We start from the raw sequence: 20,387 nt of genomic DNA on the forward strand, positions 1-20,387 counted from the left end.
ACCTCGGAAATTGTAAGCTTGAAAGTAAGGGCAATTCTAGAGAGAAACGCTTCCATTTTCTACTTATTCTCTTATCAACGAGTTCATCCCAACCCAGCTGGAAGTTCCATAACTCTTGTAATAATATTTTCGCGTATATTATTGTTGGCGCTAACCATCCCATTGGATCAAAGATTTTGGCTACTTCTGATAAAATAGTCCTCTTAGTAAACTCTTTATCACTTATGCATACCGAAAAATGAAACTTATCACTAGAGTTGTTCCAATTAATTCCCAATACTTTTACTTTCTTGTCACTGTTTATTTCAAGAGAAATACTGGATTCTCGTAAGCACTCGGGAATATTCTCTAAAATAGCTGAACTGTTTGAAATCCACTTCCTTAAGCGAAATCCACCCCTTTTCATCATTTCATTCAACTGCTGAACTAGAACATTCGCTTTCTCTTCACTTTGTGCCCCTGAAAGCAAATCATCAACATAAAAATCACGAAGGGCAATTTTTGATGCTAAAGGAAATATCACTTGTTCATCTAATGCAAGTTGTTTCATTACTCTAGTAGACAAATATGGCACACAGGCAGTCCCATATGTAACTGTCACTAATCTAAATGTACTCAAGGGCTCACTAGGACTATCCCTCCAAATCATTCGTTGCCAATTTGTATCTTCTGGGTGGAGACGAATTTGTCTGAACATCTTCTCTACATCGGCACATACTGCAATTTTGCGAGTTCTAAACCGTAGAAGAATTGGAAACAGCTCTTGCTGAACTCTTGGCCCAACCATCAAAATATCATTCAATGAAAGACCCCATGTCGTTTTAGTTGAAGCATCGAAAACAACTCTCAGTTTAGTTGTAGTACTTGATTCCTTTAATACGGCATGATGAGGCATGTAATACGTAGAGTCAATAAGAATCTCTCCCTCAGGCACTCCCTCCATATGTCTCAGCTCAAGGTATTCCCTCATGAAATCCTTATACTGTTCATATATCTGAGGCCTTTTTAGAAGTGAATTTTCTAAAGATTGGAATCTACGCATAACTATTGCCTGGAATCTCCAAGCTTAGAAGGCGGAGAGTGAAACGGTAATTTCACAGTATATACCCCACTTTCCTCTCTCGTATATGTAGATTTGAAATAATCTTCACATGCTCTCTCCGATTTAGTAAGCATGTCAAACGTAGGTACAGCATCCAATTTCCAAAAGTCTGACAGCATCTGATCAGTTTCCACTTGTATATTATTAACATAGATAGTAGGATTAATTTCTGTTGAATTATTCACACTACCTGAAATAATCCATCCTAGTTCAGAATGAGAAGCTACCGGTTTACCTTCTTCGCATTTAATTATTTCTCCCTTTAAAAGAGGTAATGCAATATCTACGCCTAAAAGTAGATCAACAGGCCTACTTTTGTAAAATGTTGGATCTGCTAACATTAAATCATTATATTCCTCAACGTACTTCTTATCCAATGTAAAATGCGGCAAAGTTCCAATAATTCTATTGATGATAAATACTGGTGTTTTAAATGACACTTTCGTCGGAAAATGCGGAACGAAGTTTATTTCCGTAATCCCATTAGTTTTCGTATCCAAAGACCCTAAACATGAAATAAAAACTTTGGCATTTCTTCTTGCTAACCCTAGCCTTTGTACACAATCTTCTGAAATCAGGCTTGCTTGACTGCCAGGGTCAAGGAGGGCTCTACACAATTGGTATTCACCCGATGAATCTAACACTTTAATAACAGCCGTACATAATAAAACTTCACTCTGAAAATTAAAGTCTGAAACACAAGATTTAATTACTGGACTAGAACTTGCGATATTCTTCCCTGACCCAGCCGATTGAGCGCGAGGTTCTGGCCCAGGGAAAAATGGCTTAGCCGTCACTGATAATTCATTCGAACTGTTCGAAACTCCTTTAAGTGCCTTTGGTTCATTTTGAACTCTTTCGAAATGCAGTAGTGTGTGATGATTTTTAATGCACTTTTTACATTTATGTGTACTTCTACACCCGAAAGCTTTATGGTTTGAAACCAAACAATTAAAACAAACATTATTTCTCTTGACAAAATTAACGCGTTCCTGCACATTCAGATTTAAAAATTTATTACATTTAAAAATTGAATGACCGGCTTTACAATACGTACACTGCGCGCGAATCTCTGAAGCCAATGAAGTTAATTTGTCTTTTGTAACTTGTTTTTTAACACCTTGCAGTTTACCTGCTTGCAAGGTTCTGGCATGAGATTTCAAGAACTCTAGCAGATTATTAAGTGTTGGTATTTCCTCACTCTTTAATGTTCTTTCCCACCATCCTCTCGTCGAAGAATCCAATTTAAACTGTACTATTAACATTAAAATAGTATCCGCGAATTGCTCCACTTTGAAGCCTAGATTTTCAAACGAACATACACACTCTCTTACAGTGCGTACTAAAACTAATATCTGACAAGGAATTTCAGATTGTAAATTTGATAAATACAAGAATTTCTTTAATAACGATGAAAGTAATTCTCCCTTATGTGGAAATCTTTGACACAATAAATGCCACACTATTTCAAAATTCCTGTCACAAATAGTTAAAGCTTGAACAATCCGCAAAGCATCTCCTTTTAAAGAACCCTTTAAATATTGTAGCTTTTGTGCACCTGATAAACGGTCATTATCCACTATCGCCGTTTTAAATAAATCAGAAAATGATAACCATTCTTCAGTACTGCCACTAAATACAGGAAGAGTTAGCTTAGGTAAGCGTATACTTGCTATTTCACAAAATTTAGTTTTCACACTAATGTCTTTAACATTCTTAACTCTGGTTAGCATTAAAATTAACTCATCAACAGTATCTTGTATGACCTGTTGTTCTTCTATAAATACATCAATATATTTTTCTTCACACACTACAAATATGTTAGTAAAAATGTCCGAAAGTTCGGTCATTAAATTATTTAATCTAGATTTAAAAAGTTCTAACTGATCAACATCAGCAGAATCATAAGTCACTGTAATTTTCTCTTTCAGTTTACTTAACTTAGCTTTAGCTACACACTTTTTAGTCTTAAGCGTTGTAAATTCCATTATCTAATAAGAAAGATAAAAAAACACACTGACTCACCAAATTTACTGCGACTCCGTAGCTGACGGACCAAAAAACCTGTACGATCCGTTGTTAAAAATAGTTGACTGTAAATTGACTTGATATTACTTCATTATAGAACCCAAAAAAAACTCAGAATCATAACATTGACCGAAACTTCTTTATTGACTTTCAAACAGTAAGTTAGTTGAGGAACGGCGAAGACCACACTGCAAACTCCAAACTCAGTAGCGGCTTACCAACACAAACTCAGAAGAACCTCTGCTTAGTTTAAACTACAGTAATTCACAGCAACCTCAAAGCTCTAAACGCGAGCTTTAAAAACCTAACAAATTTGTGTCTGCGCCGCTCCTCGGTACAAAGAAAGAAATACAATTTGCATAACATCGGACATAATCTGCAAAGCATCTCCTTTTAAAGAACCCTTTAAATATTGTAGCTTTTGTGCACCTGATAAACGGTCATTATCCACTTCCTTACTGTTGAGTGCGTACGGATTTACTACAAGAGCAATACACTTAGAATTAGTTCGAGATCTTTCAACAAAATCATTCCTCGCGACACTTAAGCGGTTTATAGCTCGTAGAGGCAAACCATGTGAAATTCACAGTGATTGTGCAACGAATTTTATAGGAGCTAATAAAGAATTAAGGAAAGCCTTTTCTATTGTTCAATGTGATGAACAGCTACAGGGTTATATTTCTTCAGAAAATATTAAATGGTTATTTAATCCTCCCTCTGCCCCTCATTTTGGAGGGCTTTGGCTTTTGGCAATGAAGAACAGTGTGGTCTTAGATTGCTTTCAATAATGTCTGTTTTTTTCAAAGAGTTATTGATCATAAATATTTGTGTAACTGATCTTGTGTGTGTGTGTGTGTGTGTTTGTTTGTTTGTTTGTGTTTGCTTGTTTGTTTGTTTGTTAAAAAAGACAACAAATACTAATTCAAATGATTTCTATTACATTAAAGGTTATAAGTATGTACATCATATAATTATTTTTTTAAAAGTCGTGATTTTTGTTTGGAACACTGTCTGTCACAACTCGTTAAATGTTTTGCAGCAAGAGCATAACAATTTTCTGTACTTCTCATAAAGTATCCTCTTCTTCATTTATTTTAGTTAGTCTCCATTAAAAAATCAGACAGTTCCTGTGCTTGTTTTAAAAGTTCATTTAAATTGTAAGATAAAAGATTTTGTATCTTCTTTAGTGTCTCTGCTTTCACCATTAGCTAGAGTTATAAGATCATCCAATTCTTTGTATATCATTTCACAATTGTCATTCTCGTCATTTTCGACAATATCTGAAAATCCATCACCATCCATTGCTTTTGGAATTTGTAGGATTTCTTTAATTTCATTTTCAATGGATGGACATCTTTTAAAATTATTTTCTACTTCTCTCCAGAGTTGATTCCAGCAAACATTCATTGTTGATGAATTAACTTATTCCCATGTGAGTTTAATAATTTCTTTGTGGAGTCTTAAGTTGAATTATTTCCCATATGCTATTAGTGTGTCTTCCTTTGTCTAATGCTTTATTTACAAACATATAAACATGCCTGATATAACAGGCTTTTAATGTTTTTATGATTCCTTGATCCATTAGAATTGGAAGGAATAAAACTTCTATGTTTGGATGTATTATCATGCAGGCTTCAACACTGTGTCCTGTAGCATTATTTAGGATTAGGAGACTTTTGAAATTCATGCTTTGCTTCTCTAGTCAATGCTTGTTTTCTTTAATGAATGAATTTTCAAACCAGTCGTTAAAGAGGACTATCAGAATGAGCCCACGTTCTCCTTCATACCACGTATAATTGAAATTCTTGTGTTGAGCAAAATTAAATTGTGACAGTTAAGACAGCATGCACGAAAAACCATGTTAAAAATATCTGCTTTGAAAATTGTTTCCTGTATATTAGTCATGATGGTTAATAATCATGGTCATAATTGATTATATATATATATATTAAGTTAAAATTAAAACTAAACTTGCAAAAGAAAAATAATAGGAAAACAATATATGATAAATTGAACAAATTAATGGTATTGCAAATTAAAAATTGAAACAAAAAGTTGGATTCAGAATATTTGCTAAATCATATTAATTAAATATAGTTGTAAAGATGACTAACGTGGAAAAGGTTGTATTATTATCTTCAGACCCTTACATTGTCAAGAGGAGGTAAAGTCTTCTTATGAGAATATACTTTTTCTGAGCACATTTATTGTTTCTGTAAACTTAAAATTATCCAAGGTATTAAATTAATAGTATAAGTACGTTCAGTATACCTGAAAATTAAAAATTTCTCTCCTACAGAGCAGTTCTAACCCACACAAAAGATGTCTTCAATAAGTATTAGTCTTATACGTGAAAATGCAAGTGAAAAATTTAAGTAAAGTTAAATAATATAAAAAATGAAATTACTAAGATATTTTAGTCTATTATTTGATAATAAACTAAAAAATTATTATAGCATCATTATTTGCAAAGGAAATAATTACAACAGTGAATATACAGCTAAAATATTGTGATTGCTTTGGGCAAATTTTTATCCTTGCCATGTTATGTAGGCAAAATACAGAACTAAAGAATTATTTGGTAATGTAATGAAAAACAAAAATTGAGTAGCAAATATTTTAAAGGGAAAAAATCTTCATGCTAAATGGCAAATTATAGCCACTCATGAAATAAAAAGTTGCCTATGTTTTAGTCAAAGAAAATATATATGAAGAAATATCCTACAAATTTTTACAAAATTATTACTATATATATTTATACTCTATGAAAGTGTTTTTCACACATCCGTACCATTGCTCCTAAAAAAGGTTTAAGAATAGCTTTTATTTTGTTAGCAAAAGCTCATAGTTCATAGAATCTCTAATGTTTTTAAAAGTAAATCAGGGAAAGTTAAGGGAACTTTATTATTTTTTTAGGTTTTTATAAGTATTGAAATTTCTTTTGATTGCTGTTCTACTTCCATACAAACATTCTTAATATATTTTATTTGATTATTAATAGTATTACTTAGAACTTGAAGATTTTAGAAAACCAGTTAGTAAGTTTTACAGCAGTAAAGTTGAATCTCTTCTTTTGTCATAAAGCCTTAATATTTTTAGATTAACAATGCATAGATCTAGATAATTTACTTCTAACTGCTCTGTGTTAATCTTGTTTAATTTCAGGCATTCAGGGTAAATACTGCTGTTGTCAATGAGATTAAAATTATTAAAGGAAATAATGTCATCAGTAAGTGTATCTGCATGGTGAAGGAGAGTTTTTGTAAATCCTTGTAGTGAATTAAGAAATTTGAATTCTTTAGAAAATAGATTGCACAGTTGAGGCGAGTAATTTGCACCCATTGGGATACCTCTAACTTGTAGAAATAAAGTATTCTGATTTTTGTATTGAAAATTGAAAAAGAACAAGTAATTGAGATAGTTTTTTATGTCTATTATAACCTAAAATATTAAGCATGTCCATAAGAATTTTGTAAGTACTTAGACTATCATAAATTTCTTGTGGTAGAGAAATTCTCAAATTCATAGCAGTTAATATTACTTATTTTGAGATTTTTGACTGCATTAATAATAAACAGGTTGTTATAAATAATCCATCTGTAATTTTTTTTTCTTTCATTAGCTTTTCCAATTTAAGTCTGTGTATACATATATGATGATTGATAATGATGATCATAATTCATATATATGTAAGATGAAAAGTGTAAATCAAAATTATATAAATTGTCCCTTCGTTTTTCATTTTAATTTGGGTATTTCCCCTTTCTGTTCTAAAAATAATAATTCTTTATACAGTATAAAGTCCGTAATCTGGACTCATTGGGACTTTGGCGATTCCGGATTAGGGGTTTTTCCATGTTACAGATCATCAATTTAAATCTGATAAGATGGCATGCAGAAATTATACAATTAAAATATGAAATAAAGAGCAATTATGATCTAAAGGGTATCAAAATTTATGAAAAAAAAGCTTGATATTTATTTGTTTACTTTACTAAACATTTCTTTCAATGTACGTTGTTTAAGTTGCTTCGTTTTATGTGATAATACTTTCTCTTTAATTCTATAAACAGACATAATTTCTTGTTCAGTTACAAAGTTCTGTTCAAGTCCTGTAATTGCTGTGTCGAGAATACTGACTAACTTGTCAATCGAAATTTTCTCGTTTTCAATAACCTCTCTGTCACTTTCTTCACTATCAGAAGCGATATTTTCTGGATCTAGAACCATACTACAGATTTTGCCATCCGTTAATTGATTGATGATTGGGGCATTGTTCTTTTTTTTTTTTTTTTTTTTTTAAGCTTATGTCATATAAACTGACTTTCCAATGTCGTACTCCTCACATAATTTTGAGACAGATGTGCCTTTATCCATTTTTTGCAGCAATTTCACTTTTTGATTGATGAAATCAAAACATGCTTTCGCTTTGTAGATCCTTTGGAAGCTGCAGAATTGGAAACTCTTTTTGACATGATCGAAAGTTCAAGCTTAATTTTTATAAAATTGCTTTAACAGTCTGCAAAAAATAATAAGCTGGATCCAATTAGAAGATTAAGGAACAGCGCAATCTGCAACATTAACTGAAATGCCTTAGAATCAGTAAAAATAATTTTAGCCTAGCTTACACCATCCGTTATACATTAAATGCGCATCCGTAAAGCATACCAAAAAAAAAGAAGTTTGTTTCTTTGAGGTCTGGATTATAGATAATTTCGGATAATGGACGTCCGGATTACGGACTTTGTACTGTAATAGCTTTCTCTAGATTACACCATTCCTAGATTATCCACATCATATGATTTTTTCATAATGCTCAGACAAAAAATAATTTAAATAAGCCAACAATAATGTTAGAGATTTATTAATTATCTAGTCAACTTCCTGAACACATCACCCTTTGCTTCAGCATATTGGCAAAGTTAGACTACTGCTTGCTGCTCTCCTTGTATCACAACAATAATAAAAATGTGCCAATCTTTCCAAATTTATGTTATGCAAGTTGTAGACAGACACCAGAATTATTTTATTTTATCAGAAGTTGGTATCTTTAGTGTTCTAATTTTTAAATAAATAAATAAAAATTTTTAAAAAGAGAATGATCATTTTATGATGTAATCACCATGACAGAATAATCTAGATTTTTGGTAAGTTACAGAAAACACATTCTGTGCTTCAATTTTTATCAGAAATGCTGGTGATGTGCATTATGTCACATATAAGTATTCTCCATTTTTCAACACCAGTATTGTGCATATAGTGGCATTATCTTTCAAATTTTGTCTTTTTACCAAATAAATTTCATTATTTCACAGGTATTTATACATAAAAATATTTTTCGTTTTTACACCAGTATCATGCATATTTAATGGCAAATACAGTCAAAAGTCTTTAATCCCGACTCGTTCGGACTTCGGTGATTCCGGATTATCGGTTTTTTCGGATTATAGATCATCAATTTTAATCTGGTAAGATGGCATGCAGAAATTATACAGTTGAAAATATGAAACCATAATTTATGAAATAAAGAGCAATTATGATCTAAAGGGTATCAAATTTACAAAAAAAGGCTTAATATTTATTTGTTTACTTTATTAAACATTTCTTTCAACGCGTGCATGCATAAAGCATACATTACACATAGTTGAAATTAGAAAATTGCAACCAGAAAACTATTTGATGTGTATTCGTGATATTTATAATTACAAGGAATTTGATTGAAATCATATCAAAAACGGAGTACATTGAGATGAAATACTACATTTAGTAAGGAATTATAAGCCAAATAAAATAAAAACATCTGCCCTGAAGATAAAGATAGTGCTGACAGATCAACTTCCAGTTCATTGCACGCCACAATATCCCCCCCCCCCCGCAGAGCAGCGTGAAATTGATAAACAGATTTCGGAATGGTTAGAGAAACAAAGGATATGCCTTTATCCATTTTTTGCAGCAATTCCACTTCTTGTTTGATGGGCATCGAAACATGCTTTCACTTTGTAGATCCTTTAGCAGCTCCAGAATCGGAAACTCTTTTTGACATAATCGAAAGTTCAAGCTTACTTTTTATAAAATTGCTCTAACAGTCTGCAAAAAATAATAAGCTGGATCCAATTAGAAGATTAAGAAACACTGCAATCTGCAACATTAACTGAAATAGATAATTAGATAATTTTATCCTAGCTTATACTGTTTATTATACATTAAATGCGCATCCGTAATTGCATCATGCATTTACACGTGCACAGAAAGTTTGTAGCTTTGAGGTCCAGATTATAGATCATTCCGGATTATGGACGTCTGGATTAAAGACTTTTGACTGTATTTCAAGTTTTCTTCTCTTTAACAGACAAATTTCATTTTTTCACAAGTAATTCATGCAAAATTTAAATCAATTATTTCTACCAGTTTTTCTTGCTAAAATACAGAAATTTAGCATTGAAGGATATGAAATTTATTTATATTACAAAAGGAAATATTTAGTAACTCTCCCATTGCTAATTATTATTGATTTACATTCTCTTCCTTCCCACTTTGCTAAATTTGTCCAAAATTTTTCTTTAATCTGTCAGTCTAGTTTTCTCAGTGCAACTCAAGCTGTCTTTGTCTCATTCATTCATCGAAATCTAACTAGTTTTGATCACGAATTTACTTTGAATTTTCAATATTCAGGAATGTAATCTTATCATCATGAGAATCATAAATTAAATTTCCATGTTTTTTCTTTCTTCCTTTTTGTTTAATTAAAAATAGTACATGTTGTTGTTGTCTTGTCCTTATTACATGGAACAATGGTTGCCAGAGCCTTCTCCTAAGAGAGGTTATATTTTCCACACCCAATTTTGAGCTAGAGCACCCCTGGGTATCTCCCACCCTCTCCCCTTCCACCAATTCACACGAGAGGACTTTTGGCTTGCCGCATATTTAGAGTGTCGTCATGCCGCACCGACACTGTACATTTACAAACATCAACGTCTTCTCCAGAATTCGAACCTGGGTTTTTTGATACCATAAGTGGGCACCCCTAACCACTATATTGTCTCCCTGCCATTAATTAAGTTGACGGAGTGGCTCTTGTGTCTGCTGTTTGAATAATAATTAAGATGTTACTGTGTAGCATTTAATTTGCAAAATAGTCTTTAAATGACACTTTACTCTTTTTTTGTGGTGAATTATATTTTATGCCTATACCTTTCATATTTTTTTAATTGTTGCTGTAAATATCTATTCCTTTGTAGGATTCGTCCAGTGATGACTTATTTTTACCTTTGTCTGAGAGAATCCGTGCACTGACCAAAGAAGATTCCTTCCAAGATTTTCAGGCTCCAAGTAAACAAAATAAAGTATCTGAAACAGATACTCATGTTTCAAATTTAAAATCTAGGAAATTATCAGCTGTAAGAAAATTATCTGCAAAAATGACACAGCTAAAGAAACATAAGGAAATTTCACATTGTGAAAAGAAAGAAAACTATTGTGAGTATTTTTTAATACTTTCAGATTAGTGTGTTTATTTAACTATTTTATCTTTACAAATACTTTATGTATTAATCTAATTACATACTGAAGTTTAATCATAAAATCTGTATTTTCAATGTATGAAAATTCTATTTGCATTTTGCGATATACGTTTTTAAAATCATTTTAATTTACAGCTTTAAGCAAAAAATAAATAGTTGTAGCCACTCTGTTTCTTAACCACTTGCGCTAAGGCTAAACTTCACGGTTGCGGTGCCGTGCACTATAATATAACAAGCGGTAAAGTGTCTCATTTACGCTGCTCCGCGTCTGCAAGTGCAATCCAGAGCTGTAACTCGAGAAATAAACAATATCGTTCTTAGGCGATGTGTGCACCGCGTTATTTTCATTTTTGTGATAAATGCCTATCGATGTGGTGTTCACGCCGCTCGCCTTTTTGAGACAAAAGCATCTCAACGTGCGTGGCACGTCTTTTTAGCGCAAGTGGTTAAGACCTATTGTTTATATGGTAAATCTTTGATAAAATTTGAATTCTCTATAAAATTGTTATCAAAACACTGTATTATGTTTTACACTTGGAATTGAAACTACTACTCAAAGCATGAACAAATGCCCAAAATGCATATTATTATTTGTGTTGTGAACTAGTGATGTGATGGTTTGCACTAACTAAACATGAGTATAATTTAGAGCTTTTTTCTGTAACTCAAAATAGCTAAGAAAATTAATTTTTTTCTTTTAATGTCAATCATATATTTTATGTTTTCATGACTAAATAAAAATTAAAATTCAACTTATAATATTAATTGAGCTGCATTGTTGATTAATAGATCAAGATCTCTAGCTATTTCTCAAAAGGCAGGACTGTACTATTTTCATTGTCAAATTAGATTTATGACTGCTTACATTGGAGCAATTTCATTTGTCTTTCGAATAAGCAGTAGCATAGCTAGAAAAAATCTAAGGAAAAACTGTAATTTAGATGTAGAGCTTGATAGTTCACATTTGTTAAAGTTATAAATACACCGTGATGCAAAAGTCGTACAGTTTCCAACAAGCATGTATTTAGAACATTTTCATACTTCATAACAATTCATGTGTGCAGCAGTTTAGGGGCAAATGAATAAAATATAGAAAGTGTCTGTATAACAAATTTGTTTTAAATATATAAAAATTTCTTGAGTATGCTCAAATATCATTTCATTTTACACTAAAAAAACCTTAAAGTTTAGTAAGCATTTATGGTAAAATTATTGGCAAATAAGAGCCTTAATTTAATCGTCTGAACGGCATGGCCGGCTTTATCTGGTCTTGCAATTTTTTGTCACTTGGTATATATTAGCTTATAATTTACGATATTTTGCTTTCTTACTTTCTTTAATAATATGACTAATTAATGTCATCTTAATATATGTAAGTTTATGAAAATAGAGCCTAAAGTAAGTAAATATACAAATTTAGCTAATTCAGGTCTTCATGACAGATCCAAAAACCCAAGCTGCTCAGAGGGTTGAAGTCTATTATGGGGGGTTTGAAGAACCTTAATTTTTTTAATTAATTTCTAAAAATTTGTAATCTACTTCTATATGCAAAGCTCATTCACTTTTATAAAGAATAGTATTTTAATGAATGAAAATATATTTGTATCTCTGAAATGAACTGAGCCTTAATGGGTTTCATTTTATCGATGTCTACCTAAGGCTTAATCAATAAAATGATTCACATAATAGAGAAGTAACCTGTAAATCACCTCCTAGGCTTTTTGTCCTGAGGAAGATTGTAGAATAAAATTATCATTATTTACTTTACTTCATAATATTGTTCGAATAATTTTTTATTTGTTTGTCAATTTTATGATAAAAAATAATGCTTTGATATTTGCATTAGCATTACGTCTGATGCATATATGATTTAATTACTTAAATGGATTTTTACAGCATGTTTAACAAGTACTAATATTTTGATTTGATTTTCAAAATTTTAGCTACACCTGTAGTACAGGATAAATGTTTTTCGCAATTTAAGCTATCTGATTCACCGATAACTCCACTGCCTGACTACAAGAATATGGTCACTCCAGATATAAAACAAGCTTTGAAAAATATTGGTGTTCGAGCTTTACCTCGAAGGAAAGCCGTGGCTTTATTATCCCGAGTTTATGATGAAACTCATCCATGTAAGTGTCCACTCGTATCTAAATTTTTTTAGCTTTATAAAGTGACTGATTTTGTATTCTTAGCAATAAATAAATATTAAAATGCATAGAACTTCTCTATAAAACTAACATCATTCTAGGATTGAATTTTGCTTAATTTTGAAATAAATGAAAGAATATATCAATATTTTTTATATGTACCAAAATAACTTCATGTTCAGGTGTATTTTAATGACTTCAATAATTATAATTTATTTCAATAAATTATAATTACTATTTCTCTTTTTCCATATTCAAAAACAAACATTTTAAGAAATTTTTATGCTGATTTTCTTTGCTTCTTGTGGTATACATAATTGATTTTAAGAATTCTAGATTGTTGCCACATTAGATATATTGTGTAAAGTTGTTAAATTTCTAACTTTTACTTACTCTCATCTCTTGTGATATGCTTTCAAGAAACTCATATATTTGCCTGTTTGTAGCTTTTGTGTGGTTTAGGTATCTTAAATTTTCATATAGAAAATCAAGATACAGGATTAGAAAAGAAGTCCATATCTTTCTCATTTATAGCAGTCTTTGAATAGGCACACTAGTCTATTTCTAGAAATGTGAGCATGACTGATAGAATAAGTGGTTGTATAACATTTTTCTGAAAATAACTATTTGAATTTTAACATCATTTCTGAATTGGTATTCGGAATTACATTTAGCATGCAATAATTATCAATTTACATGCCATCATACGTAAATCAGTTATGGAGTGCTTTGCTATAATACAAACAAGATTATAGATGATCATATGCCATTCTTTATTTCTCATGTACGCAACGAGCTACCCAGGCAGTATAATGCATTTATTTTCAGATTGGACCGCATACTCATCAAGGAGGTACGATTACATATAAAGGGGCACGTGGATAGGGCAAGTGATACTCTGCCGTCTGCGCACACCACAACATACACACACCCCACCGCACTACGTTCAAGTTGTATTTGGGACTGAGTTCAATCAGTATTAATCACATAAGCATTGAAATTACATGTACTTTTGATTTAAATATAAACTGTTGACTTTTTTTTTTTTTTTTTTTACTTCGTCATGGCAGAAAAACAAATATGATAATGATTATATTAAACATTGTTTTTTTGTTGTACCGGAAAAAAAATGGTATCAATCAACTACAATGTGTTATGAAGTGTTGAGCAATCATGACACATGAGATATTCTTGTCTAGAGCGACATTTGTCGACATAACGTAGTGCATTGAAAGACAAGCTAAAGGAGTGTTTTGCTGCAACATTTGCAAGTCTGTAACATGTGGAATTGGATAATATTAGATCCTTTGCTCAGTCATCTGAAAAAGCACCCGAAGCTTCATATGAGGTATCGCTACTCATTACTAAAGCCAAGAAAAGTCATATCATTGGAGAAACACTCATCAAACCATTAAGCAATTAATATTTTTCTTGGTCTAGAAAGTAAATAAAAATTTTCACAAATACTGCTTTCTTGTCACAGTGATTATATGACCAAAAACATAAAAAAAATCAGTTAGTGCAGGACTTTGAAATAAAGAGATTCAGATTTTACAATCAAAATCAAACTGAATTATATGTCGAATTCAGGAAGCCAAGTGTATTAGCTAGCATAATTTATCATCGGGATGCCATCACAGCATATACTGATAAGTTGCAACTCTGGGAGTGTAAAGTTTTAGCTTGCAGTTATTCCTACAATTTCTCTGCAGTTTAAGGAAGTTTTTAAAGATACTCATGCTAAGAATAAAATAACATATAATTTGCAGCACCTCACTTATCAATTCAAACATTACTTTTTCAATTCATGATAATAACCATTATAGACTGTGACGGGTTCTTTTCACGTTGACATAGATGTGCTGCCAGAAACACTACCAGAGCAAACTTTGGAAATTAAAAATTATTTTTCAATGGCAGACAGCCCATGATGGGCCCTTGCCTTCCTCAGAATTGAATTCCAAGCTCTTCTATCCCTGACCATGGACATCCAATTAGTTATTTTTAAAATTCTGAAGTCTGTTTCCAAACAGTCAAGCCACCTAAGTTTAGGTCTTCCTCTTTTTCAGGTGTTGAATGGTCTGGCCGAGATCATTTTAGTTACTCGATTTTCATCCATTCTGCACAGGTGTCCTGCCCATTTAATTCTTTGAATCCTTATATATTTTACTATATCTATTTCTTTAAAAGATTTATAGAGTACAGAGTTGGTTCTTTTTCTCCAGATATTGTTACAATTTATGCCACCAAAAATACTTCTCAAAATTTTTCTTTCAAAGACAGAAATGATACTTTTAGCTTTTTCTGTCATTGCCCAAGTCTCAGCAGAGTATGTAAGTATGGGTCTGATTAAGCTGTTCTAAATTAAAATCTTCATTTTTCTGCTAGTGAAGTTAGACTTCAAGTATTTTTTGAAACCAAAAAAACATCAGTTAGCATCTGTGACTCTACTACAGATCTCAGCCATTAAATCATTGAGAGTATTAAGTTCTGATCCTAAATATTTAAATTTGCTTACAATTTCAAATTTGCAATTCCCAATTTTAAAAATAGGGGCTACTGTTATTACCGCATGGCATGTACTTCATTTTATTTTAGTTGATTGCTAGATGCATTAAAAATTATTCTGCAGCCAAGTATGGCTTTGACAAGATGAATAAGCCAAGCACAGCAACTGTACTTACTGTTTTCAAACACTTTTTTGTGTGAAAGGGCACTTTCAGTAGTTGCAGCACTAATAGCGAAGTGTAGAAGTAAACTCAGTATTGCTAGTGATTTCTATTTTGAACTGAAATCTTTTCAAAAGTGTGCAAGCTCATTCGTCTGTCCCCCCCCCCCCCCCCGTTACCATATGTGTGTGTGAAAACAGCATTTTTCTATAAACTTTCATAAAGTATGCTTTTTTTATTATTACTAACCTTAGGTAGGTGATGTTATTGGGAAAGGAGATATAGGGTATAAAGGGTACACTCAGATCCTCCTGGCCATGAAGTGGCCTCATGGTCAGAAAAAAAAAGTGACCTCATGGGGAAAGGGGGTGTAGGAATTTTTATTTTTGGCAGTAGGGAGGCATGAGAAAAAAAGAGGGAGAACCCATGATATAGTGGTTAGTGACATTGATTGCTGTACCAATGAGTCCAAATTCGAATCCCAAAGAAGCAACGGATTTTTGTGTGTAGTATCTGTATGGCTAGGTGGCATTCAAAATGCATGGTGAATCAAATATCCTCTGGAGTGGTTGGTAGTAGGGAAAGAGGGTCTTCCCCCTCAAAATTGGGATAATCTGCGCAGTTAGTATGGTGGGCCTATACAAGCTGTGGTGAAATTCTAGTGTCCTATACGCTTATACCTATACTTGTTACATGCGATGAATAGGTGGTATGCACTTCCATTGAGATGTTAATCCACATGTCTTGCCTGTCAGTTCTGTGCACATGCTTAGAGTGGCAGAGATGATGAGTTAGGTAAACTTAACTCCTGAGCAAGTATACAAAATTTTCAACAAGCATAGAATACTTATGAGAAATTTTAAACAAATTAGCAAAAATATTTATTACATATGATAAAAAGTTTATTACATATGATAAAATGTAACTATGTTTTTGTCAAAGCACTATATTCCTGCAATAAATGGATAATCCATCTTCATTTATTGCACAGATTTTGATAACTTTGATCTAATTAACTATGGAGCACTGTGGTTGCTTATATTCAGTTAGAAATGTCCTGTTTACCGTATACAGACCTAACTTATGTATAGTTTAGGGCAGCTCATTTTGTAATGAAAATGAGTATATGTGGGTGTAATGTTATTGCTGTTTGTAATATTTTGGACATTTTCTGAGCTGGCAAAAATCAGTAAATTATAAATTACTTTTTTAGGTTATGATCAAGATAATTTCACATTTCAGAATGTATTTAAATGAACTCTTTCTAAATGTTATTCTGTAGGTGACCATCTTCAGAACTGATAATAAGCCCCTTCCCCTTTTCTTTTCCTTTATTTTTAATATGAAAAACCTATGAGTTATAATTGTTCATTTTTTGAAGAAAAATATAAATTGTTGCATATAAATCCTGATATGTTTTACAATGTCATTGCTTCTCTTTCCTTTGAAGCTTGCATTTGAGTTCTCGCAGAAAGACATTTAGAGTTGATCAACGGAAGAATAAATTAATTTTTTATGCTCATTTTATGCCCTTTAATAACCAAGAGCTGAAAACTGCCGAACTTTAGTAGTTTATTGCAGGTTTCCCACTGACTCAAAAGGCTAATTGTTTTTTATTTAATCATTCAACAGTGATGAGGTCCAAATTAATAATACTGCATTAATGACTATAAGAATCAATGTTTAATCTAAAATTCTGTCATATGAAAAAGATGTACAGTCAAAAGTCTTTAATCCGGACTCGTCGGGACATCGGCGATTCCGGATTATAGATCATCAGTTTAAATCTGGTAAAATGGCATGCAGAAATTATAAAATTAAAAATATGAAACCATAATTTATAAAATAATGAGCAATTATGATCTAAAGGGTATCAAAATTTATAAAAAAAGAAGCTTAATATTTATTTGTTTACTTTATTAAACATTTCTTTCAACGTGCGCATGCGTAAAGCATACCTTACGCATAGCCGAAATTAGAAAATTGCAACCAGAAAACTATTTGATTTGTATTCGTGATAATTATAATGACGAGGAATTTGATTTAAATCATATCAAAGACGGAGTACATCGAGATTAAATACTACGTTTAGTAAGGAATTATAAGCCGAATAAAATAAAAACATCTGCCCTGAAGATAACGATAGTGCTGACAGATCAATTTCCAGTTCATTGCGCGCCGTGACGTACCCCTCCCCCCCCTCCAGTGCAGAGCAGCGTGAAATTGATAAACAGATTTCGGAACGGTTAGATAAACAAAGGATATGCCTTTATTCGTTTTTCGTTTGATGGACATCGAAACATACTTTTGTTTTCTAGATCCTTTGGGAGCTCCAGCATCGGAAATTCTATTTGACGTAATCGAAAGTTCAAGCTTACTTTTATAAAGTTGCTCTTACAGTCTGCAAAAAATAATAAGCCGGATCCAATTCGAAGATTAAGGAACAACACAATCATCAACATTAACTGAATTAGATAATTTTAGCTTATACCGTCCGTTATACATTAAACGCGCACGCGAAAACGTATTCTGCGCTTGCGCAGACGTAAAGGTCTTGCGCGCATGCGTCAATGCGGCGCATGCGCAGAAAGATTTTAGCTTTGAGGTCCGGATTATGGATGTCCGAATTAACGACTTTTGACTGTATTTGAAGCTAGACATAAATTTAAATTTTTTTAAACTCTATTATGTATATGAATATTAGATACTCTTGCATTATCTGTCCAACACTTTGGCAAGGTCACAAATTATTGGCAACTAGTTTTCTGCCAACCTGATGCATGAAAAACAGTGGCTATTTTAAAAAATGGTGACGTGCTGAAAATTATATAAAACATCAATAAATTTAAATGCAAGAATAATCCATATGAAACATTAAAAATCAATTAAAACAAGCATCCATAACAAAATACTCAAAATTTCATAAAACAGTAACAAATTAACTAAATTAAAAATGCAACAAACATTCATAATAAAACACTTAAATATCTTTTTTTCTTGGCCATCTGTCCATGTGTGCAGTGGTTTGTTTTAAATTTCAGAGAATTGCAGAATTCTCATCACAATAGGGCAAACTGAAGCTGTTCCCCATGTACACATTGGCCTGTTTTAACTTTAAAAAAAGATTAGATGATTGCACAAATGACTTCATGGAATATGCATTCCTGCACTCTCTACTACTAGCAGGCATGAAAGTTTTCTGCGTTTTCGCGTAATTCCGCTTTTTTGAACGTCCATTCCCTAAACACAAGAAACAGAAACCACATGTATAACCCTCAAAAGATTAAAATGAATTACTTCCTTTGCAGATTTTGCTAATTTTCTAAATGTTTGAGTATGGTTTGGGAACTCAAATGGAATTTCACACAGCATAACAGTCTGACAAAGTACGATACTCTGTGCAGAATGAGCAAGTACTTAGTTACTAAAATTTTATAACTAATTGCTTGAATAGTATGTGTATTACTTAATAATTGAGTAAAAATTTAATTTGAAGTGACATTTTATGTTAAATTTCTGTGATATTTATATGTAGGTTAGAATAAATTAAAGTATTTAAATATATATCATCATAAATTTAAGGGGCAGATGAAAATTGTGTTGGTGGTGTAGAGAAAAGCTCACATGATTTGCCAGCTTTACATCAAACTGTAGCTGTAAAACAAGGCAAGCAAAATCATGAAAAGCATCAAAATAGAAAACACAGATTGATGATGAAAATGATATCAGAAGAGCCTAGCAGATCTTTAAGTAACAGCTCATCCCAAGAAGATGTTCTTAGTAACCCATCAAATTCCAGGTAATATTGCAATAAAAGCATTTCTTTGAAGACAATTTTCTAAAATTTCAAAATTTGACTTATATGTGTATGTCTGTTACAGTTCATAATAGACAGGGTTCATACGTTCCTTAAGAGTCCTTAAAAGTCCTTAGATATTTTTGAATCGATTTTTGGTCCTTAAAAGTCCTTAAATTTGGCCAAAAATCAGCAGAAGGTCCTTAATTTTAATCATCTGAAATTTCTGTCTGTTTTTACGACTGCCATTTCGAGTGTGAATTAACATTTGGGGGGATATTTTTGACATATATATATGTCCATCTTTTGAATGGGTTCATGAGTTATAATTTGTTTCTATTTCTAATATAAATGATGGGATACTCGAGTTTCTAAGCAAGAAGTGAAACATAAGCATTTCAAAATTCATTTTTTTCTAATAAAGAGCTCTTAAACAACTTTTCGCTTTTGGGGATGTGAATTCTTTTATTAAACGGTTCTAAATTTGGCGACTTTTTAACATTTTCACAATTTTAAGATCAATTTCTATCGAAACGTTTTAATTCTGAGATCTGAGAATTTTTCGACGATTTTTTTTTTTAAAACATCAAAACATTGATTAATTTCATTAAAATAACAACATTAAAATCAAACATTTTTATTTTTTGTTGTCATATTACAAAGTTTCATTTTTGCAATGTATTATACAATATTTTTAATCTGAAAAATAAACAAGCTGTTTTGTAAATTGTGCTATAAAGCACATTTTACAAGACAGCTCTTAGCAAAAGCAAAATTAGCTATGTAATTAGTTAAAAATGTCTTCTTTTTAACTTTTTCATAGTAAGAGTTTTTCCCATGTAATTGTCTCAGAATATTCAAAAGTTTCAGAATGTCCATCAGTTTTTTCTATAAAATTAATTTTACACTTTTTTTCTCCTCTTTTTTTTCCAAAATATTTCTGGCTTTTTGCTGTTACAGAATTTGTAGGTATAATTTTTGCCTAGGATTTTAGACATTGCAGCTTGGAAAGTTTAGAAGGATTTGAAGGCAAGATTTATAGACCCATGATTCTAGAAGATTTGAGAAATATATGACAAAATGAAAAATGTCTCCATTGTATCAACATGTAATGGATGT

The 20,387-nt window shown here is 31.8% G+C and overlaps 1 protein-coding gene across 2 annotated transcripts in view; it reads left to right on the forward strand.

The window, feature by feature from the left end:
- The window catches only part of LOC118180832 (uncharacterized), a 120,555-nt gene that overhangs the window by 85,820 nt on the left and 14,348 nt on the right, over nt 1-20,387 (forward strand). For both annotated transcript variants that reach the window (XM_085819496.1, XM_085819495.1), the window contains exons 17-19: nt 10,369-10,606; nt 12,594-12,785; nt 19,055-19,271. In XM_085819496.1, coding sequence (XP_085675622.1) covers nt 10,369-10,606; nt 12,594-12,785; nt 19,055-19,271 — 647 coding nt within the window. The remainder of the gene's footprint in view (nt 1-10,368; nt 10,607-12,593; nt 12,786-19,054; nt 19,272-20,387) is intronic.

The sequence above is a fragment of the Stegodyphus dumicola genome, chromosome 6 (assembly GCF_044657685.1).
Source record: "Stegodyphus dumicola isolate Sdum_Otavi_A_Nest chromosome 6, ASM4465768v1".
In the NCBI taxonomy this organism is placed as follows: Eukaryota; Metazoa; Arthropoda; class Arachnida; order Araneae; family Eresidae; genus Stegodyphus; species Stegodyphus dumicola.